The sequence below is a fragment of the Eleutherodactylus coqui genome, chromosome 1 (genome assembly GCF_035609145.1).
Source record: "Eleutherodactylus coqui strain aEleCoq1 chromosome 1, aEleCoq1.hap1, whole genome shotgun sequence".
Lineage (NCBI taxonomy): Eukaryota > Metazoa > Chordata > Amphibia > Anura > Eleutherodactylidae > Eleutherodactylus > Eleutherodactylus coqui.
In genome coordinates this window covers 159771389-159795843 of record NC_089837.1, presented here as the reverse complement: position 1 = coordinate 159795843, position 24455 = coordinate 159771389, and the positions used below count along the sequence as shown (strand labels likewise).

General features: G+C 46.3%; 1 protein-coding gene across 1 annotated transcript in view; it reads left to right on the top strand.

The window, feature by feature from the left end:
- The window catches only part of LOC136631408 (mucin-4-like), a 32592-nt gene that overhangs the window by 7010 nt on the left and 1127 nt on the right, over positions 1-24455 (top strand). The window contains exons 2-6 of the mRNA XM_066605725.1: positions 2819-2892; positions 3521-3585; positions 8059-8255; positions 11347-11503; positions 13173-13265. Of these exons, the coding sequence (XP_066461822.1) occupies positions 2819-2892; positions 3521-3585; positions 8059-8255; positions 11347-11503; positions 13173-13265 (586 nt within the window). The remainder of the gene's footprint in view (positions 1-2818; positions 2893-3520; positions 3586-8058; positions 8256-11346; positions 11504-13172; positions 13266-24455) is intronic.

Sequence of the window (24455 nt, the reverse complement as noted above, 5' to 3'; positions counted from 1 at the left end):
ACTGAAATTTCCGCTGAGGACATTCTGCAGCATTTCCGCATCCAAAAAGCAGTCAAAATCTACACACTGTCTATTTTGAAAAGTCCCTGTCCTTTTTAGAACGAGAGAGGGGTCATTCCGTGTCAGTTCAACCAACGCTCCCGGTCGACCATCTCAGATTTCAATGAAACTTTGCACAAAGATAGACCCTGGCCCTAAACTAAGATAGCCAGAATATTAGGCTTCAAAGTGCTTTGGTTCACGAGCTACAGGTCTTAATCTAGGGGGTTGTCATGTGATTACAGCGCGCAACCTGAAAAAAGTGGCGATTTCAATCCATTGCCAAGCCAGTTCCAATGACTCTAGAGCAATGAAACTTCACACACTAGGAGAACTTTTGGTGCTGAATCCAGCTAAGCTACTCAGACTGCCACTCTTATCATCATTCTGCCACCATTGCATGTCAAAGTAGCTGAAAAATTCTATCGCGCAAAATAAAACTCATATTTTAAGCAGTAATAACTCATAATCAATGCAATCCAACTCAGCTATGAATTTATCAATGTGTACTCCATAGAAATGTTTCTCATTATTCACATTATGGACCCAAAAGGATGCATAGCTCTTAAGATACAATGAGTCAAAAATGGCAAAAAACACTTTTTTGCTAATTTTTCCCTTTTTCAAAGGCGAAAATCGGAATGTACTCCATTTTTATTTTTTTTTCATTTTTGTTCTATTTGGAAGAGAATTTTTTGCTCTACAAGAATCGATGTTTTTCATTTTGTTCCCAGACCTTCTAGATGGGAAAATATCAATGCCTGTGAAGGTCCTATGCACTTGCGAGGGTTAAATAATAAAATAAGTGTAAGTTTTGCATGGATGTATAATTAGTTTAGAAATCATGAGAAGGTAAATTATTTTTGGAATGAGACAACTTTTTGTGCTCAAGAAACTTATGTGATCAAAAATTGCATGGCGAGTTCAGGTGAGCCACAAGCTTTGGCCTAAGATGGTCAGAATATCATTGAGTGTTGCATAATGATTGTGGTATATTACAGTGATCACTGGGCTTATTTAGCACCCTATCCATATTGGATACTAAGATTATCTACGGCTAGCATTTGTGTAATAAATAACTAGTTATGTGATCAAAAATTGCATTTATTACACAAATGCTAGCCTTAGATGATCTTAGTATCCAATATGGATAGAGTGCTAAATAAGCCCAGTGATCACTGTAATATACCACAATCATTATGCAACACTCAATGATATTCTGACCATCTTATGCCAAAGCTTGTGGCTCACCTGAACTCGCCATGCAATTTTTGATCACATAACTAGTTATTTATTACACAAATGCTAGCCGTAGATAATCTTAGTTTCCAATATGGATAGAGTGCTAAATAAGCCCAGTGATCACTGTAATATACCACAATCATTATGCAACACTCAATGATATTCTGACCATTTTAGGCCAAAGCTTGTGGCTCACCTGAACTCGCCATGCAATTTTTGATCACATAAGTTTCTTGAGCACAAAAAGTTGTCTCATTCCAAAAATAATTTACCTTCTCATGATTTCTAAACTAATTATACATCCATGCAAAACTTACACTTATTTTATTATTTGACCTTCGCAAGTGCATAGGACCTTCACAGGCATTGATATTTTCCCATCTAGAAGGTCTGGGAACAAAATGAAAAACATCGATTCTTGTAGAGCAAAACATTCTCTTCCAAATAGAACAAAAATGAAAAAAAAATAAAAATGGAGTACATTCCGATTTTCGCCTTTGAAAAAGGGAAAAATTAGCAAAAAAGTGTTTTTTGCCATTTTTGACTCATTGTATCTTAAGAGCTATGCATCCTTTTGGGTCCATAATGTGAATAATGAGAAACATTTCTATGGAGTACACATTGATAAATTCATAGCTGAGTTGGATTGCATTGATTGAGTTATTACTGCTTAAAATATGAGTTTTATTTTGCGCGATAGAATTTTGCAGCTATTTTGACATGCAATGGTGGCAGAATGATGATAAGAGTGGCAGTCTGAGGAGCTTAGCTGGATTCAGCACCAAAAGTTCTCCTAGTGTGTGAAGTTTCATTGCTCTAGAGTCATTGGAACTGGCTTGGCAATGGATTGAAATCGCCACTTTTTTCAGGTTGCGCGCTGTAATCACATGACAACCCCCTAGATTAAGACCTGTAGCTCGTGAACCAAAGCACTTTGAAGCCTAATATTCTGGCTATCTTAGTTTAGGGCCAGGGTCTATCTTTGTGCAAAGTTTCATTGAAATCTGAGATGGTCGACTGGGAGCGTTGGTTGAACTGACACGGAATGACCCAGAGGTAAAATCATACGTCGTGATAAGCTCCGTCCCCTGACGTGTTGGCACTTTTCAGTAAATAAGTGGGTTTTGGGTTGCAGTTTGGGCACTCAGTCTCTAAAAGGTTCGCCATCACTGCCATAGAGAAACCTATCAATCAGCATCTGGAGGAGGGCGGAGCGTGAGGAAGTATATGAATATGCATCAACTTCATTGACTCATCTTTGGTCCAGTCCTGCAAATTCTCATAAGTAAGATTTGCAAGACCACTAAACTGATTGGCACAAGTGATAGACTGCTGAAATCAGTGTGTCTGTCACTATATCTTGCTGCTCGCAGCCTAGGCAGTGTACGGGACCTGACAAGTTTCTTTTAGTTTCTTGCTTGTTGGAAATTTGTATCTGAGGGGAAAAAAAATCTGTCACGATGGGAAGAGTTTGTTTTTTCCTTATAGAAAAAGTATTTTCTTATCAGTATTGTAACCTGTGCTCTCATTATGTCAGATACACCTCAACGAACTTTACACCTAAGAATGAGTTCAAGAGTAAATCTAACAGCCGAAGCGGCTAACCGCACAGTAAGTAAGGTGCATATCAACTAGATAACAGCATTTTTTTTTATTAAGATAAAGGGAGTTGGACCTTCAAGGGCCATTTCCTGCCATTCACACGGGCAGCTGCTACATATCTGCAAATAATTACACTGCAGCGCAGTAATACATTGATCAGCAGAAATCCTCAGAATGACAGCTAATGCTTAAATAGAAGCAGTTGTCTTCTTTTCCCAGCATTGTACGCAGGGTAACTCTTGCCTTTTTTTTTTTATGCCTCCATAGAAGTCTATGAGAGCTTCCAGCATATTTCGGTAAAAGATAGGGGCAAGGCTATTTTTCCTTGCACGATTTTTTTATGCACCCAAGAAAAGTTCATCTGAATGAATACATTGAAATCCAATGCTCCAGATTGTTGTGATTTTTGAGCGTTTTTTTGACGTGGCTAAATAGCTGTGTATATACGGTTGTGTAAATAAGGCCTCAAATGGGCTCATACTATACTATATAACATACTATTTGTCTTGCTGTTATTAGCATTCTTAGTTCTAGTGTTGGAAGAAATAGTACTAATAGCAGTAGTAACATAATAATCCATTGGATGCATGACTACAGTTTACCAACTTCCTTCTGTGTTTTGTATTTTGGACTGTAGGTTGCAGAGTTTATGAGACGGCTCCCAGTGAACAGAATTGTGAATATCAGTCATTTTAGAATATAGTAAGTACAACTTGTCCAGGTTTTAAGACATGCTAGCCCCCCCCCCCCCCTCCCCTCCTTTAATTTAAATATTTGCCAAAATGTTCATGCATGAATACAAGGTAAATTATTATCTGGCACACACTGATGTCAGCTGTGGAAATGAGTGAGGTGTAATATGGCATGTGCAGCATAAAGAATGACATAACAGAAATATACAGGCAGTATACTATTTGTGCAGAGTCTGATGGAAACTATACCTCTGCTGGGAATAAAAAACACAAGGAAGCTGATACACTTGTATACAGTGTATACGTTACACTGCAATCTTCAATCAAACCTCCATAAATGATATACTGTAATCTGCTAAATTCCCTATAGTTGAGCTCCTTGTAAATTGCAAAAAAATGATGCCTTAGACAGCCATCTAGTCCTCATTCCAGATCTGCCCTGTTGATACTCTATTGATGACATTGGGGATTATGGTTATGAAATAACAATTGTGTCAGTCCCTCCCTCTGTTATTTCCATTCACACCAATTGAGTGTCGTAAAAGCTACCTGTTTTCTGCTGATAGGCAGCTTAACACTAGAAGCACTGTGGGAGTCATTTATGACTTCTTCAGCAGTTCAGAGCAATGCAGTTAAAAAAAAAAAAGATCACAGCAGTTCTAGTGTTACTTGTTACTCGCGTTTTTCTTGCGTGTTTTTTTTATGCGATATCACTGCATTTTTTTCACGCGATTGTCAATGGGACTTTCTAATGTTAAAAACGCATCGCACAAAAATTGCAAAGCACAAACTTGTGATGCATTTTTAACATTAGAAAGTCCCATTGACAATCGTGTGAAAAAAATGCATCGATATCACATAAAAAACGTGCAAGAAAAATGCAAGTGGGTATTCATTCTTTCTCAGGAGCGTATATCAGCCGTCTGTTTTCACGGCCGGCTGATATACGCTGTGTAAAAACGCCCGGCCAGCCCAATATAGTGACGGACTTTTTTACGCCAGGCCCAAAAGATAGTCCTGAAACTATCTTTTGGGCCAGAATTCGTCGCCCGCTGCATGGGCTCCTATAGGAGCCCATGCAGCAGCCGCAGGTGGGAGGGAGTTTAGCTCTTTTCCCTCCATGCAGGCTCACCTGTCTTCTCCTCCCCGCTGGCTCTCTGCAATGGGAGGGGGCAGGACAGGGGCGGAGCTAAGCGCCATCTCGTCCTACCTCCTCCCATTGCTGGCTGTGGGCAAGGGACCGCTTCCCCACCCTATGTCCATAGCCATCAATGGGAGGAGGCGGGACAGGATGGCGCTTGGCTTCGCCCCCTCCCATTGCAGAGAGCCAGCGGGGAGGAAAAGACAGGTGAGCCTGGGATGGGGAGGGAGGGGAAATGGTCGAAAGCATGGTGATCTCGGCGCATATGCACCGGGCCCCATGTTGTGTGAACAGGTGCACAAACGTTAGATTTGTGCGCCCTTTCACAGGCTTCTACGCCCCAGATGGAAGCGTATATTGGTCGGCCGTGAAAACGCCGGCCAATATGCCCCCATGTGAAAGAAACCTAAATGTGAGAAAGTCAGTTAACCAAGTAGGTTAAAGTCACGTTGAATCTAACTGCAAGCCTAACTTCTTACTAACATTTCCTATCTGGAGTGGGAGATCATACAACTCCAGACAGGGGGCTGTTACGGAACATGGAGTCTGAACCGTGTTTTCACTAGTTTGTTGGCTTGAAAAAGACCTTGTTTGTAGGTCGAAACGTCGCCTCTTTTAAAACTGTGAAACAATAAAATATGCTCCTTTAATGAAGAAGCTTTTTTTTTCACATCATTACATGCTGCCACAGCTTTGCTATTGTATTGGGATTGGTCTAAGTATAGAGAGTGAACAAGAGCTAGATGCAGTACTGACAAGACTAGTCTGGGATTGGGAGGTTATTTCCTGACGGATGTCATCAATTTTCTTTTTGAAGTAAGCAGCCAGCTCTTCAGCACTGAGATCTGTCACAAGGGGCTGCAGTTTGGGGCTGAAAAGGGAGTGGAAAGTGTCAGAGTCTTTTAGGGTTATGGGATAGTGAGGAGACGAGAGAGGTGAAGTAGACTTGTTTGGCGTGGTGGAGGGCGAGGTTGTATGTTCTAAGCATGAATTTAAACTGGTGAAAGTCTGCGAACTTTTGAGACTTCCTCCACAGCCGTTCAACACACCTAGAGCACCACCAGATGACTCGCGTTTGAGGCATGAGCCACGGTTGCCGCAGTCTATTTCGGATGGCTTGGGTTATGGAGAGGGGGGGGGGGGCATCGCTTCATCCAGGGCATGTTTGAGAGTGGTGTTGTAATGTGCGGCAGCCAGGTTGGGGCAGGAGAGGAGAGAGATAGGGGACAGAGAAGACTGTAGGGACTCTGCAAAATGTTGGGTGTGAACGGCCTGAAAGTTCCTGTACATACAGGAGGAAGGAGGGGTTGGGGAGATACTAGGAAGCTTGACAGAGAAAGAGAGGAGGTTATGATCCGAGAGCGGGAGAGGGGAGTTAGTGAAGTTGGAAGCAGAGACGAAAGAAGACCAGTTCCAGAGTATTGCCATCCCTGTGAGTGGGAGAGGCTGTGAGTTGTGAGAGACCAAGGGAGGAGGTGAAAGATAGAAGCTGAGAGGCAGATGGGGTCGTTAGTGGGGATGTTTAAGTCTCCTAGGATAAGGGTTGGGATTTTGCAGGAGAGGAAATGGGGAAGCCCGGCAGCAAAGTGATCCAGAAACAGGCGAGGAGCACCTGGTGGGCGGTAGATAACTGCTACTCTCATGGACAATGGACGGGAAAACCGTAGGGCATGCACCTCGAATGATGGGAAAGTGAGTGAGGGTGCTGGGGGGGATGACCTGGAAGGTGCATTGCGGGGAGAGAAGAGCTACTATTCCTCCCCCTCGCCTGTCTTCTGGTCTCGGTGTATGGGAGAACTGCAGGCCATTGTAAGACAGTGCAGCAGGGAAGGCCATGTCAGACTGCTGTATTTACATTTCTGTTAGAGCTAGCAGCTTTAGGGGTTTAGTAGTGAAAAAGTCATAGATGGTGGGGAGTTTGTTGCATGTTGATTGACAATTCCAGAGCGCACATTGAAAGGAAACCGGGGAGGATATGCATGGGCTAGTGGTTGGACTAGAAGGGTGTCTCAGTGGGGCAGGTAGGGAGTAATAGTTAGGGTCACTAGATGGGGGGCCAGGATTGGGAGAGATGTCCTCTGCTGTTAGTAACAGCAGGATAGCGAGGGTGAGCAGGTGATTAGGGGATTTATGAAGGCAATAGTTATGTTTAACTGTGGCTTCAGAGGGATTGAGTATGAGTGCTAAAATGAATAGGCCATGGCTGACAGTTAGGCCCTATGTCCACAGGCAGATTTGATTTGCAGAATCCGCACGGGGCACCCGCATGGTACATCCACAAATCAAGCTGCCCATAGGGAAGCATGGGCGTCCACAAATTTATTAAAGCATGCAGATTTGTTTTGCAGACCTTTTGGTCCGGAAAAAAAATTGCAGCATGCTCCACTTCTGTGTGGTTCCCGCACGGACAGCTTCTGTTGAAGTCAATGGAAGCCATCTGATTCGTGGCCCGCCCACAGCTCACACTACAGACTGGCCGCGGATTCCGCGGGAAACCAAGAGATTAAAAAAAAGGTAAAAATCTGTTCTGTGCATGTCTGACAGCGAGCCTTGCGGACCATCTGCAATGCAGATGTCCCAGCAGAAGAGGGGTCCAAGCAGACGCCGCGGCCTGCCCGTACAGGTATGCAGGGTCCTCGGCCACGGGCAGGGTGGGATTACGCTCCCGCACGCAGAATCCGACCCACCCTTGGACATGAGGCCTTATGCAGTCAGATTCTCCTTTGACTTTAATGGACTTCCCAATCGTGTGCCTGAAGGTGTACATAGACTTTAAAGGGTTTGTCCTACCAAAAATATTCTTTACATCCCTAGATATTCCAGGACTAAAGTTAGAATAGCGCCACCTGCTCTTCTTATTGAAGAGCCTTTCTTTATCTGGTCCATCTCATTAAATGATCCAAGGTGACCACACCTACTCAGTCTTGCTTCTCTGCAGTAACGCTGTCTTGCTCTCTCATCACTCGCTCAACATTAGAGAAGATTCTGCAACTTCAGAAGCAGCTGCTCACCACATCAGATATCAAAGTGTATAAGAAAGAGAGGCAAGAGACTGAGCATGTGTCCAGAACAATTACTGAGGTGGACAAAGAATAGAAACAGCAGGTGGCGCTATTCTAACATTAATCCTGGAATATCTGTTAAAAGAAACACTATTTTAAGAAGTGTAAATACAAATGATGTTTCCAATTATGGACTAGATTTACCTATGAACAATATCTACAAGGGACAACCCCTTTAAGTCTGATACATATATCATGAATGCATGTGTATTTGATTGCCTATAATGTCACACATTATATAGTTTTTAGCATACAATGAATATCTATTTGTTCTCTGCAGCCCATATGTGAACTCCATGTATCACATCAGCTTGACCTCTAAGTTTACCTACAATGGAAACATCTCCATCATAACATTCCTGAATGAACAGCTGATAAGTGCTATCAGACATCTGATCTACAGTGGCAGCCCAAACATGCTCAGAACAGCAGTGATTGGCAACATTACATTTGAGCGAGTCAGAGATGGACAATATTGTGAGTTAATTTTTTTATTGTAAAATCTGATGAAGCTTCACATGTTATAGGATATGTAACAGAGCCCTCAACTTTACATGAAATTTTGAGTTATGGTATCTGACAAAGGAACCAATGATGTACGTGGCCCTCTGTGTTTTAGATTTCTCCAAGAACTAATTAGCAAAAGGTGTTTCAAGTAAGGACATGAGATTGGAAATGTGGGGTTCTCAGATTTTTTTCACTATTAAATAAAGGCACACAAAGCCTGGTTACTGAAAAATATCTTCTTAAGAAAGATTGTGAAGGGTGAACCATGCCTTGATGCAAAGAACTTTCAGAAGATATGCTTTGCTAAAGGCCTTTGGCCAATCCATGATTAAAGGGGCTTCCCAGGTAATTACTATTATTGACCTATCATCAGGATAGGTCATCAATAGTTGATCGGCTGTGGTCCATCGCTCGGGACTCCAACCAGTCAGCTGTGCGGGGACATGCTGTCGACGCCGCAAATACAGAGGTCGGAGCGGAACACTCCATGCTGACCTCTGTGTAGTGGCCGGCGCTTGTAACTGCAAATTCAAATTAATGTGATCCGTGCCTGCAGTTACAAGCGCCGGCTATTATACGCAGGTAGACGTGGAGGCTTCCGCTCTGACCTCTGTGTATTTGGAGTGGAAGTCTCTGTGCTGACCTCCCGTGTAGTGGCTGGCAATTGTAACTACAAACACTGCTCTGATTGCAATCAATGGGAACTGTGCCTGCAGTTACTAGTGTCAGCCACTACACAGATGTCAGCAAGGAGCCTTCTGCGCCGACCTCTGTGTATTTGCGGTGCTGACAACATGCACCCGCTCAGCTGATCGGTCAGGGTACCAAGCAACAGACCCCAGACGATCAACTGTTGATGTCCCATTGTCCTATCCTGATGATAGGTCAGCAATAGTATTTCTCTGGAAAACCCCTTTAAGCAAAAAATCTACAAATGAAGAAAACTCAAGACGGCCACTACTTTCCTTGGGAGTGGGTGTCCTGTTAGAATCACTTCAAGAGCACAATAAACAATCCTAAAAGAGGGGAGAAAGAACCCAGAAGTTATAGCAAAATACCTACAGAAAACTCTACAAGTTGCAAAAAGGTTCTGTTCATGTGTCTACTATTAGGAAAACACTGAACTAGGATGGTGTTCATGCATGGACACCACAAAGGAAATTGCTGGGTCCCTCTCAGGTTTGCCCAAGACCATCTGGATGTTCCACGGTTCTTCTGAGAAATTATTCTATGGACAGATAAGACTAAAGTAAAACTTTTAGGCTGAGTTCACACGGGGCGGATTTGCTGCGGAAATTCCATGCAGAATTTCGTCGCGGCAAATCTGCATGCGGCCGGTAATCTCGGGATTAGCCAGCCATGTGGACAAGATTTCTCAGAAATCTCGTCCACACGGAACAGGAAATCCGCTGCGGCTAAGCCGGCAAAAGCCGCCGCTGCGGCCAAACCGCGAGATTTCCGCTGAGAACCCAGCCTTAAGCATAAATGCTCAGCGCTGTGTTTGGAGGGAAAAGAACATTGCACACCAGCACAAAACCTCATTCAACTTCGTTGCCTTGAGTCCTGGGTGCATTGCAGTAATTGAATAAACAAGATATATCAATTACTTTAATCTGAAAAGACGCTGGGTAATGCAGCAAGACAGTAACCCAAATCACACAAGTAGATCAATTAAAGAATGTTTGAAAAGAAGATTTGTGATTTGGAATGACCGAGTCAGAGTCTTCACCTTACCCTATTGAAATCCTGTGGCATGACCTGAAGAGGGCTGTGCATGCAAGGCATCCCAGAAATGTTCATGAATTCAAGTACATATACACGGAATAATAGTCCAAAGTTGAGGTCCTTGTTTGTAGCTACATGAAGTGTTGGGTGGAAGTGATTGTTGTTGCTAAAAGCAATCAACAGGGTATTACACATAAGGGTTCACTAGCTTTTTCTCCCTGTACTGTGAATGTTTACTTATGCTAAATAAAAGACATAAATGGTAATGAAGTCATAGCACAGGGATAGAAATCACATTGATGCAAGAAATATTATAATATATCATAAACATTAAACGCCCTGATGTGAAAATAGTGGGATAAAACCACATTGAATGTACAGTGCAAGGAGGATGAAGACAGTAAAGTCACAGAACATGGATAATAAATAACGTGAGTTAAAAAATGACTTATTGCATGTATGACCTCCCAGTATGGGAATAATGCAGTGCTATTACAGAACAGGGATAATATGTACAATATCATAATCAAAGGAGAATGCATTCAGCAATGCCACAGTACAGTACATAAACACTGTTACTCTCTAACATGGAATAGTAAGGCCTCCCTCACACATGAAAGCGGCAAAGTGTCGCGATTTAAATTGCAGCGCTTTGCCGCATTTTACTTTAGTTTTCGGTAGCCGCGGTGCCGAGGCTGACTTCTAACACTCCTCATCATTGATGAGGAGCGTTAAACGCCCCAAAATAGATAGCTGAAAAGCGACGCGATCGAGTAGCTGTCTGAGGATGTGTGAGAGGCTCCATTGAAAACAATGGGAGCCTCTGACAGCTGAAAAAAACATCTGTGTGAGGGAGGCCTTACCATTGGGCAATTCAGGCTGTAGGGCCCAGCAGTAACATCCCCTATAGTTACACCCTCCTATGTATAGCTGTCTCATTGCCTTCTATTTCAATAGGAGTGGTAGAAAAAAACAAGCGCACTGAATGTATTAGGGCGCCCACCCACTGGCGTTTGCGATTTCCGTGCGTTAAAAACGCAGCGTTTTCGGCGCGTTTTTGGTGCGTTTTCCGCACGGCTTTTCGTGGCTTTTCCGTTAATTTCCATTGACATTCATGGGTGCATTAAGAGAAAAATAAGGACACATATGCAACTGACAGTTCCTATGTTAAAAATCGCAACGGACCAAAAAAAAACGCCAGTGGACAGGAACACATGTTATCTCTATGCCTGTGCAGGAAAAACGCAAAACGCAAAACGCAAACGCAGGTAAAAAAAACGCCAGTGGGTGGGCGCCCTTATTGGTAATTTTTATAACTTCTTCCTTCTCTCGGCAGACACGGTGGATCAGTTAGAACCGTATTTTACCTGCTCCTTATATGGTTACTTATTGTACACTCTTAACAAAGAATCCTTCACATGTGAATCTCAGTGTAAAACCACTTGTCAGAACAATGCAACCTGTGTCCATATGAAGGATGAAATTATCTGCAGGTGAGCTCAGAAATCAGTGGGTGATTTCTTCCATTAGTACCTTTGTGCCTATTGACTGGATTGTTCATTTCCTAGCTAATCTTAGCAATTCTGCAGAGCAGATGTCTGGTTGATGTGTATGCTTACTACTAGGAGCGATTTAACAAGAAATCCAATTAATTGTATTCAAAAATATTTTTAGTGTTGAGCATGAAGTTGTGGGTCATTTTCTCAAATGTCCATAATTTGTAAACTGTGGTGGAAAAACTAGATGGGGCCTCACCATGTGACTTATTCGCTTACATACATAATGTACATTAATTAAACTCTGGAAACTTTTGTTTGCTAAACTTATCCAATTTAAATTAGAGAAGGATTATAAGGCTGATTTGAACAATTCATAGCTGATATTTTCTAAAAAGTAACTATGACTGAGCTGGTCAATCATAGTTGCTCATTAAATGGGTATTCCCAACTAATAAAGTGATCCCAGGCAGATGTAAAAAGGTAACCAGCATGGCATATTATAGTGCTAATGTAGCACACCTATGCTATTTGTGCAATGGTCGCATATTAATATTGCATCAGATTACCCTCACTATACTAAGCTAGCGTTGTATGTTTTGGCATGGAAAAAATAAATCTGGAGCTGCGATTTTTTTTTTTGCACCGCTAAAAGATGCGTGAATTCCACACCCATGTGAATCAGCCCTTAAATGCTCACTACAGCCTCTTTGTTCTTAGGATCCTAGTGATATGCCATCACTTTATTAGATGGAATAACCCTTTAAAGGAATTGTCTCATCAGCAAAACAGCAGTCTTCCCTAAAAGCCATCACACGTTCACCAACAGACAGCCAATTTTGTGGGGAAAAACAGTAGCTAGTAAGTTATTTGCAGCAGATGCTGCAGGGGAACTAGATGGCCCAAGTCCACAGGAGCAAGAGATGATGCAGCTCTCTGCTCTAGCTTATACAGGGCTTGCCCTGATGGAACAATCCCTTTAAAGGGGTTGTCTTGCGAAAGCAAGTGGGGGTAAGCACTTCTGTATGGCCATATTAATGCACTTTGTAATGTACATCGTGCATTAAATATGAGCCATACAGAAGTTATACACTTACCTGCTCCGTTGCTAGCGTCCACGTCTCCATGGCTTCGCCTAATTTCGCTGGCTTCTTGCTTTTTTAGATGCGCTGTGCGGTCTTCTGCCTGGTAAATGGGGCCGCTCGTGCCGGAGAGCTGGTCACCGCGTCAGCATCGTAGCTCCGCCCCGTCTCATGTGCCGATTCCAGCCAATCAGGAGGCTGGAATCGGCAATGGAACGCACAGAGCCCATGGTGCACCATGGGAGAAGACCCGCGGTGCACCATGGGAGAAAACCGCAGTGCATCCCTGGGAAAGGACCGGCGGCCATCTTAGGGAGAAGATTTTTTAAACTACTTATTTCGTTGAAACGGTGAGTAGCAAGCAGTTTAAAAACCGCTTTAATTTGCTATTTTATGCCAGGGGGGTGACAGGGGGAATGGGGTAAGGTAAAATTTTGATGCTTGCCGCGAGACAACCCCTTTAACTGTTGTAAATGCACTATATCACAGATGATTGTTGTTAATGAGAGCCAGTTATGGTCATACAATACAAAAGATTTCTACATCTATGTCCAGTTTAACATATTATGTTGATTTTTTATCAGATGTAATAACTTCAGCATATACAGCACATCGGGGACGCATTGTGAGAACCTCTCTATGAATCTTAATGCTTTCTTTGTTTCTACTTCTACTGTGTATTGGATTGTGTATCTACCATTGCCAGAAGAAATATTATCAAAAAAAAAAAAAAGATGCAGAAAGCTTTGGAGGAATCTAAATCTTCTAATTATTATATATTCAACTACTAATATAATCATTATGAAACGAAAATATGTATTTGAAATTACTACTAACGAATAGAGATGAGCGAGCGTACTCGTCCGAGCTTGATGCTCGTTCGAGTATTAGGGTACTTGAAATGCTTGTTACTCGAGACGAGCACCACGCGGTGTTCGAGTCACTTCCATTTTCTTCCCAGAAAATTTTGCGCCGTTTTCTGGCCAATAGAAACACAGGGAAGGCATTACAACTTCCTTCTGTGAAGTTCCAGCCCTATCCCACCCCCCTGCAGTGAGTGGCTGGGGAGATCAGGTGACACCCAAATATTTAAATCTGCCCCGCCCACGGCTCGCCACAGATGCACGCTGAGAGACATTAGGGAAAGTGCCGTCCTGCTGTAGCTGCTATAGGGAGAGTGTTAGGCTGTTATCTTCGTCTTCAAGAACCCCAACGGTCCTTCTTAGGGCCACATCTGACCGTGTGCAGTACTGTTGAGGCTGCTTTTAGCAGTTTTGCAAATTTTTTTTTTGTATATCGGGCATGTAAACCATAGCGTCCTCAGTCTGCAGTCATTTTACTGAGTATAGGGGCAGTACTGGTGAGGCAGGGACAGTGGTACAGGGAAAGAGATATACTGGCTATATAGGCAGTGGGCTTTTTCAAAAAAATTGGAAAAAAAAATCTTTGAGCTGTCTGTGACCGTGTTCAGTTTACTGCGTGTCTGCTGGGGGTAGTAGTCGCTCATTAATACCCAGCTAGGTGTTACTGCAGCCTTGCGCATAATTTTTTCTGGCTGCACTGTGCTTTCAATAACCACAGTCATCCTCCAACAGGGAAATCCATATACAGGCTATATAGGCAGTGGGCTTTTTCCCAAAAATTGGGAAAAAATACTGTATTTGGGCTGCCTGTGACCGTCTACAGTTTACTGCGTGTCTGCTGGGGGTAGTAGTCGCTCATTAATACCCAGCCTTGCGCATACTTTTTTCTGGCTGCACTGTGCTTTCAATAACCACAGTCATCCTCCAACAGGGAAATCCAAATACAGGCTATATAGGCAGTGGGCTTTTTCCCAAAAATTGGGACAAAATACTGTATTTGGGCTGCCTGTGACCATCTTCAGTTTACTGCGTGTCTGCTGGGGGTAGTAGTCGCTCATTAATACCCAGCCAAGCCTGTGACCGTGTACAGTTTACTGCGTGTCTGCTGGGGGTAGTAGTCGCTCATTATTACCCAGCTAAGCGTTACAGCAGGCTTGCGCATAATTGTTTCCTGCCTCTGCTGTGTCCGTTACATGATCGCCGTCATCCCGCCAGAGGGAAAGAGTATACATTAGAGATGAGCAAACGTACTCGTCCGAGCTTGATACTCGTTCGAGTATTAGCGAATTCGAGATGCTCGTTACTCGAGACGAGTACCACGCGATGTTCGAGTTACTTTCACTTTCATCTGTGAGACGTTAGCGCGCTTTTCTGGCCAATAGAAAGACAGGGAAGGCATTACAACTTCCCCCTGCGACGTTCAAGCCCTATACCACCCCCCTGCAGTGAGTGGCTGGCGAGATCAGGTGTCACCCGAGTATATAAATCGCCCCCCCGCGCGGCTCGCCACAGATGCATTCTGACATAGTTCAGGGAAAGTGCTGCCTTGCTGGAGGTGCTATAGGGAGAGTGTTAGGAGTTATTTTAGGCTTCAAGAACCCCAACGGTCTTTCTTAGGGCCACATCTGACCGTGTGCAGTACTGTTGAGGCTGCTTTTTGCAGTGTTGCACTTTTTTTTTTTTTTGTATATCGGCCGTGCAGAGCATTGCGTCCTCAGTCTGCAGTAATTTTACATAGTATAGGGCCAGTAGTGCTGAGGCAGGGACAGTGAAAAAGGTGAAAGACGTATACTGTCTATATAGGCAGTGGGCTTTTCCAAAAAAATTTGGGAAAAAACATTCTATTTGGGCTGCCTGTGACCGTCCTGAGTGTACTGCGTCTCTGCTGGGGGTAGTAGTCCTAATTAATACGCAGCCAGCTAAGTGTTACAGCAAGCTTGCGCAAAATTCTTTCCTGGCTCTGCGTTGGCCGTTACATCACCGCTGTCATCCTGTCCAGAGGGAAACAGTCTGCAGTAATTTTACATAGTCCAGGGCCAGTAGTGGTGAGGCAGGGACAGTGAAAGAGATATACTGTCTATATAGGCAGTGGGCTTTTCCAAAAAAATTTGGGAAAAAACATTCTATTTGGGCTGCCTGTGACCGTCCTGAGTGTACTGCGTCTCTGCTGGGGGTAGTAGTCCTAATTAATACGCAGCCAGCTAAGTGTTACAGCAGGCTTGCGCAAAATTCTTTCCTGGCTCTGCGTTGGCCGTTACATCACCGCTGTCATCCTGTCCAGAGGGAAACAGTCTGCAGTAATTTTACATAGTCCAGGGCCAGTAGTGGTGAGGCAGGGACAGTGAAAGAGATATACTGTCTATATAGGCAGTGGGCTTTTCCAAAAAAATTTGGGAAAAAACATTCTATTTGGGCTGCCTGTGACCGTCCTGAGTGTACTGCGTCTCTGCTGGGGGTAGTAGTCCTAATTAATACGCAGCCAGCTAAGTGTTACAGCAGGCTTGCGCAAAATTCTTTCCTGGCTCTGCGTTGGCCGTTACATCACCGCTGTCATCCTGTCCAGAGGGAAACAGTCTGCAGTAATTTTACATAGTATAGGGCCAGTAGTGCTGAGGCAGGGACAGTGAAAAAGGTAAAAGATGTATACTGTCTATATAGGCAGTGGGCTTTTCCAAAAAAATTTGGGAAAAAACATTCTATTTGGGCTGCCTGTGACCGTCCTGACTGTACTGCGTCTCTGCTGGGGGTAGTAGTCCTAATTAATACGCAGCCAGCTAAGTGTTACAGCAGGCTTGCGCAAAATTCTTTCCTGGCTCTGCTGTGCGTTCCGTAAGCGAAGTCAGCCTCCAACCACAGGCCAATAAGCGGCACATTTATTTACAGCATTCTGTTTCTGCACTACTGGTAATACACCATGCTGAGGGGTAGGGGTAGGCCTAGAGGACGTGGACGTGGACGCGGGCGAGGACGCGGAGGCCCAAGTCAGGGTGTGGGCACAGGCCGAGCTCCTGATCCAGGTGTATCGCAGCCGACTGCTGCGGGATTAGGAGAGAGGCATGTTTCTGGCGTCCCCAGATTAATCTCACAATTAATGGGTCCACGCGGTAGACCTTTATTAGAAAATGAGCAGTATGAGCAGGTCCTGTCGTGGATGGCAGAAAGTGCATCCAGCAATCTATCGACCACCCAGAGTTCTGCGCCGTCCACTGCTGCAACTCTGAATCCTCTGGCTGCTGCTCCTCCTTCCTCCCAGCCTCTTCACTCCATTACAATGACACATTCTGAGGAGCAGGCAGACTCCCAGGAACTGTTCTCGGGCCCCTGCCCAAAATGGGCAGCAATGGTTCCTCTCCCACCGGAGGAGTTTGTCGTGACCCATGCCCAACCTTTGGAAAGTTCCCGGGGTCCAGGGGATGAGGCTGGGGACTTCCGGCAACTGTCTCAAGAGCTTTCAGTGGGTGAGGAGGATGACGACGATGAGACACAGTTGTCTATCTATTGCAGTAAGTCCGAGGGAGGAGCGCACAGAGGATTCGGAGGAAGAGCAGCAGGACGATGAGGTGACTGACCCCACCTGGTTGCTAAGCCTACTGAGGTCAGGTCTTCAGAGGGGGAGGCAAGTGCAGCAGCAGGGCAGGTTGAAAGAGGCAGTGCGGTGGCCAGGGGTAGAGGCAGGGCCAGACCAAATAATCCACCAACTGTTTCCCAAAGCGCCCCCTCGCGCCATGCCACCCTGCAGAGGCCGAGGTGCTCGAAGGTGTGGCAGTTTTTCACTGAGAGTGCAGACGACCGACGAACTGTGGTGTGCAGGGTTTGTCGCGCCAAGATCAGCCGTGGAGCCACCACCACCAGCCTCACCACCACCAGCATGCGCAGGCATATGATGGCCAAGCACCCCACAAGGTGGGACGAAGGCCGTTCACCGCCTCCGGTTTGCACCACTGCCTCTCCCCCTGTGCCCCAACCTGCCACTGAGATCCAACCCCGCTCTCAGGACACAGGCACTACCGTCTCCCGGCCTGCACCCACACCCTCACCTCCGCTGTACTCGGCCCCATCCAGCAATGTCTCTCAGCGCAGCGTCCAGCCGTCGCTAGCGCAAATATTTGAGTGCAAGCGCAAGTACGCCGCAACGCACCCGCACGCTCAAGCGTTAAACGTGCACATAGCCAAATTGATCAGCCTGGAGATGCTGCCGTATAGGCTTGTGGAAACGGAGGCTTTCAAAAACATGATGGCGGCGGCCCCGTGCTACTCGGTTCCCAGTCGCCACTACTTTTCCCGATGTGCCGTCCCAGCCCTGCACGACCACGTCTCCCGCAACATTGTACGCGCCCTCACCAACGCGGTTACTGCCAAGGTCCACTTAACAATGGACACGTGGACAAGCACAGGCGGGCAGGGCCACTATATCTCCCTGACGGCACATTGGGTGAATTTAGTGGAGGCTGGGACTGAGTCAGAGCCTGGGACCGCTCACGTCCTACCCACCCCCAGAATTGCGGGCCCCAGCTCGGTGCTGGTATCTGCGGCGGTGTATGCTTCCTCCACTAAACCACCCTCCTCCTCCTCCTACGCAACCTCTGTCTCGCAATCAAGATGTGTCAGCAGCAGCATGTCGCCACCAGTTGGTGTCGAGCGGGGTGGCAGCACAGCGGTGGGCAAGCGCCAGCAGGCCGTGCTGAAACTACTCAGCTTAGGAGAGAAGAGGCACACGGCCCACGAACTGCTGCAGGGTCTGACAGAGCAGACTGACCGCTGGCTTGCGCCGCTGAGCCTCCAACCGGGCATGGTCGTGTGTGACAACGGCCGTAACCTGGTGGCGGCTCTGCAGCTCGGCAGCCTCACGCACGTGCCATGCCTGGCCCATGTCTTTAATTTGGTGGTTCAGCGGTTTCTGAAAAGCTACCCACGCTTGTCAGACCTGCTCGGAAAGGTACGCCGGCTCAGCGCAAATTTCCGCAAGTCCAAGACGGACACTGCCACCCTGCGGACCCTGCAACATCGGTTTAATCTGCCAGTGTACCGACTGCCATGCGACGTGCCAACATGGTGGAACTCTACGCTCCACATGTTGGCCAGGCTCTATGAGCAGCGTAGAGCTATAGTGGAATACCAACTCCAACATGGGCGGCGTAGTGGGAGTCAGCCTCCTCAATTCTTTACAGAAGAGTGGGCCTGGTTGGCAGACATCTGCCAGGTCCTTGGAAACTTTGAGGAGTCTACCCAGATGGTGAGCGGCGATGCTGCAATCATTAGCGTCACCATTCCTCTGCTATGCCTCTTGAGAAGTTCCCTGCAAAGCATAAAGGCAGACGCTTTGCGCTCGGAAACGGAGGCGGGGGAAGACAGTATGTCGCTGGATAGTCAGAGCACCCTCATGTCTATATCTCAGCGGGTTGAGGAGGAGGAGGAGGGGGAGGAGCATGAGGAGGAGGGGGAAGAGACAGCTTGGCCCACTGCTGAGGGTACCCATGCTGCTTACCTGTCATCTTTTCAGCGTGTATGGCTTGAGGAGGAGGAGGAGGAGGATCCTGAAAGTGATCTTCCTAGTGAGGACAGCCATGTGTTGCGTACAGGTACCCTGGCACACATGCCTGATTTCATGTTAGGATGCCTTTCTCGTGACCCTCGCGTTACACGCATACTGGCCACTACGGATTACTGGGTGCACACACTGCTCGACCCACGGTATAAGGAGAACCTTTCCACTCTCATACCCGAAGAGGAAAGGGGTTCGAGAGTGATGCTATACCACAGGACCCTGGTGGACAAACTGATGGTAAAATTCCCATCCAACAGCGCTAGTGGCAGAAGGCGCAGTTCCGAGGGCCAGGTAGCAGGGGAGGCGCGGAGATCAGGCAGCATGTACAGCACAGGCAGGGGAACACTCTCCAAGGCCTTTGACAGCTTTATGGCTCCCCAGCAAGACTGTGTCACCGCTCCCCAGTCAAGGCTGAGTCGGCGGGAGCACTGTAAAAGGATGGTGAGGGAGTACGTAGCCGATCGCACGACCGTACTCCGTGACGCCTCTGCCCCCTACAACTACTGGGTGTCGAAGCTGGACACGTGGCCTGAACTCGCGCTTTATGCCCTGGAGGTGCTTGCTTGTCCTGCGGCTAGCGTCTTGTCAGAGAGGGTGTTTAGTGCGGCTGGGGGAATCATCACGGATAAGCGTACCCGCCTGTCAACTGACAGTGCCGACAGGCTTACACTCATAAAGATGAACAAAGCCTAGATTTCCCCAGACTTCTCTTCTCCACCAGCGGACAGCAGCGGTACCTAAACAATACGTAGGCTGCACCCGCGGATGGAAGCATCGTTCTATATCACCATCAAAAACGTGGACCTTTTAGCTTCATCAATCTGTGTATTATATTCATCCTCCTCCTCCTGCAACCTCACAGAATCACGCCGAACGGGCAATTTTTCTTAGGCCCACAAGGCTCAGTCATATGACTTTAGTAAACAATGTTTATACGTTTCAATTCTCATTAAAGCGTTGAAACTTGCACCTGAACCAATTTTTATTTTAACTGGGCTGCCTCCAAATTAAGCCACATTAACCAAAGCGATTAATGGGTTTCACCTGCCCTCTTGGTTGGGCATGGGCAATTTTTCTGAGGTACATTAGTACTGTTGGTACACCAATTTTTTTGGGCCCTCGCCTACAGTGTAATCCTAGTAATTTTTATGGGCTTCGCCTGCACTAATGGTACAGAAAAGTGTGTGGGGTTGGCCTACACTTTTTCTACATAAATGTAAATGGGGCCTTGTCTATACTGCAACTACTGAAATGTGCAAGAGACTGTTATCTCCCTAAACTGCTGCAACGGGAATGTTACTGTGGCCTGTCTTGACTGCTACTACTACTGAAATGGAACTAATACTGTGCTCCCCCTATACTGCTGCTTCGGAATTGTTACTGGGGCCTGTCTTGACTGCTACTATTACTGAAATGGAACTAAGACTGTGCTCCCCCTATACTGCTGCTTCGGAATTGTTACTGCGGCCTGTCTTGAGTGCTACTACTACTGAAATGGAACTAATACTGTGCTCCCCCTATACTGCTGCTAGTGATATGTTACTTGGGCCTGTCTTGACTGCTACTACTACTGAAATGGAACTAATACTGTGCTCCCCCTATACTGCTGCTAGTGATATGTTACTGGGGCCTGTCTAGACTGCTACTACTACTGAAATGGAACTAATACTGTGCTCCCCCTATACTGCTGCTAGTGATATGTTACTGGGGCCTGTCCCTAATGCTACCGCTGAAATGTTACTAATTCTGGGCTCTACCTATACCGCTGCTAATGCTATGTCACTGGGGTGGGGAAACGGAGGCTTCCCAAAGACATGATGGTGGCGAGGCCATTTCCCACCAACGCGGTTACTGTTAAGGTGCATATAACCACGGACACGTGGAGAGGACACGTAGTGCCTCAAAAACATCCCCCTCCTCCTCCAACAATGAAAACATTCTTGGCAATTACCTTTGCATAGGTCCGTCTGGTGGCAGTCCAAGAATTTCACCTTTACCGACACAACAAGAGAGCCCCCCCACCATCCCCCCGCCACGGCCCACTTAATCCTGGCCACATTCCGAAAACCAACTAAATAAAACCGCGCTACTAGGTCCGCAGTCACCACCACATTCTCACCAACGCGGTTACTGTTAAGGTACATATTACCACTCTGACTGGGGCATGCACTGTGGGCCGAAGCACACCTGTATTGTCTGTGACGTTAGCTCTGCTGAGCAGGGCACTGCAATGGGATACATTAATGTACCGCCGAAGCCCACCTGCATTTAATCTGATGTTAGCTTTGCTGTCCAGGGCACTGCAATGGGATATATTTATGTACCGCCGGTGGCTTCCTGGGACCCACCCATGCTGTCGGTCCACACGGACTTCACAATAGGGAGTTGTACCTGCCTGTGTCTACTTATAAAAAACGCAAGTCTGACTGGGGCATGCAGTGTGGGCCAAAGCCCACCTGCATTAAACCTGACGTTACCTCAGCTGTGCTGGGCACTGCAATGGGATATATTTATGTACCGCCGGTGGGTTCCAGGGAGCCACCCATGCCGTGGGTCCACAGGGACTTCACATTAGGGAGTTGTACCTGCCAGTATCTATGTATTAAAAACCCCGGTCAGACTGGGGCATGCAGTGTGGGCCAAAGACCACCTGCATTTAATCGGACGTTACCTCAGCTGTGATGGGTACTGCAATGGGATATATTTATGTACCGCCGGTGGCTTCCTGGGACCCACCCATGCTGTTGGTCCACATGGAGTTGTAACTGCATGTGTCCACTTCTAAAGAACCCCAGTCTGACTGGGGCATGCAGTGTGGGCCAAAGCCCACCTGCATTAAACCTGACGTTACCTCAGCTGTGATGGGCAATGCAATGGGATATATTTATGTACCGCCGGTGGGTTCCTGGGAGCCACCCATGCCGTGGGTCCACAGGGACTTCACATTAGGGAGTTGTAGCTGCCAGTGTCTATGTATTAAAAACCCCGGTCAGACTGGGGCATGCAGTGTGGGCCGAAGACCACCTGCATTTAATCGGACGTTACCTCAGCTGTGATGGGCACTGCAATGGGTTATATTTATGTACCACCGGTGGGTTCCAGGGAGCCACCCATGCTGTGGGTGCACACGGAATTCCCATTGCGGAGTTGTAACTGCCTGTGACTATTTATAAAAAACCGCGGTCTGACTGGGGCATGCAGACACCTTGACAGAATGAATAGTGTGTGGCACATGGGTTCCCCATTGCTATGCCCACGTGTGCAGCTCCTGATGGAGGTGGCACAGGATTGGAGTTCTCATTGCTTCTGTACAGCATTGTGGGCTATCGCCCCGCCCCTTTTAAAGAGGGTCGCTGCCTGGCCGTGCCAACCCTCTGCAGTGTGTGCCTGCGGTTCCTCCTCATGGCAGACGCACTTATAAATAGACATGAGGGTGGTGTGGCTATGAGGCCAGTGTGTGGCATGAGTGCGGCTGAAGGCTGCGCAGGGACACTTTGGTGTGCGCTGTGGACACTGGGTCGTGCAGGGGGGGGGGGGGGGGTTGGGCAGCATGTTACCCAGGAGAAGTGGCAGCAGAGTGTCATGCAGGCAGTGATTGTGCTTTGTTGGAGGTAGTGTGGTGCTTAGCTAAGGTATGCCTTGCTAATGAGGGTTTTTCAGAAGTAAAAATTGTTGGGATGGGGGGGCCCACTCTTGCCGCTATTGTGGCTTAATAGTGGGACCTGGGAACTTGAGATGCAGCCCAACATGTAGCCCCTCGCCTGCCCTATCCGTTTCTGTGTCGTTCCCATCACTTTCTTGAATTGCTCAGATTTTCACAAATGAAAACCTTAGCGAGCATCGGCGATATACAAAAATGCTCGGGTCGCCCATTGACTTCAATGGGGTTCGTTACTCGAAACGAACCCTTGAGCATCGCGAAAAGTTCATCTCGAGTAACGAGTACCCGAGCATTTTGGTGCTCGCTCATCTCTAATAATGAACAATCAATTTTCTAGAACTTCAAGATGTATCTAATATGTCTCATGTTATAAAAGTGTTGTGTAATGAACATATATGGTACTTTGTTTCATTTAAATTCAATATATTGTTACAAACTCAATATATATGTTACAAAATATTTAATGGGATTTGTTTCAAATTAAAAAAAAAATATATGGAATTTTCAAAAAAACCAAATGTGTGGCTTATTTACTAATATTGTCTAATAGACTGTGAAAACTTAAGGTCCATTTACACACATAGACGATCGCTCAAAATTGACAGTTTTGAGCGATCATTTTGCATTAGGTACTAATTGGTTAATCAGCCCATTAGTAGCTAACTAACTTTATGTGCATGTATTTAGAGAACAGCAGGTGGTCTGTTCATTAAATACATCACTATTGTTTTCCGGCTGGACAGCTGTTGAAAGAATGTTATCAGCCCTGCCCGCAGAGAACTCGGCATGCGGTCCGTCTTATCAGTCCTGATGCATTTTAAGTGAGCTGAACTCAGCGACAGACGAAACGTGCACGATAAGTGCTCTATGGCCACACATTTACACATAACGATTATTGCTCAAAAGATGGCTTTGGAGCGATCATCGTTGTGTGTAAAAGGGCCTTTAGACTAGACAGCTTTAAAATGTGCCTGATTTATTACAGTAGCCATGCTGAATGATAAATCTGTTGAATTTTAAGACTGTCCAGTGAAAGTTTAGACCACCTGTTAGTTTGCTTAGTTTATTCCAAAAATTGTGCCAAAATTTCAGTGCAATTTACTGCAATTTGGTATAGTTTAGCTCCCACCTTTTTGGACAACATTATAATGTATTTATCAGTGCTAAAGTCCTGGAGTTAGTTCAGCTGACTTAGGCCTCCTTCCCACGAACGGATTTACGCCGCGTAAATCCGCGGCAAAAATCCGCTGCGTTGCCCCCTGCTATTAGGTTCTATTGAACCTAATAGCACAATGCACACGATGCGGAATTACGAACCGTGAAATCTCCCGTTCTCACCCGCAGCATGTTCTATTTGCTGCGGGTGTACGCGCTGACGGCTTCCATTGCAGTCAATGGAAGCCGTCCGCTCACGCTATCTCCCGCTGCAACCAGCGGAAGATAGCGTGAAAAAACGCTTCCCCGCCTACCGCCGCGCGTCTTCACGCTATCTTCCGCTGGTAAGTATGGGGTCTCTGGGGGGCGCCGTGACGGGCTTCACAGCGTAATATTACGCGGCGGAGCCCGTCACGCTCGTGGGAAGGAGGCCTTAGGGTATGTTTACATGTTTTATAAATGCTGTGGAATGTCCACAGCGGAAGTTTGCACGTCAAATTCCACAGTATTTCCGCATCCAAAAAACTATCAAAATCTCCACCAGTGGGATGTAAGAAGGTCCAAATTTGGAACAGTAACACTCTGTCCCCTGTCTTGCCTAGTGGCATGGTCATTACTTCAGTAGAGGAAGCCATGAACATGG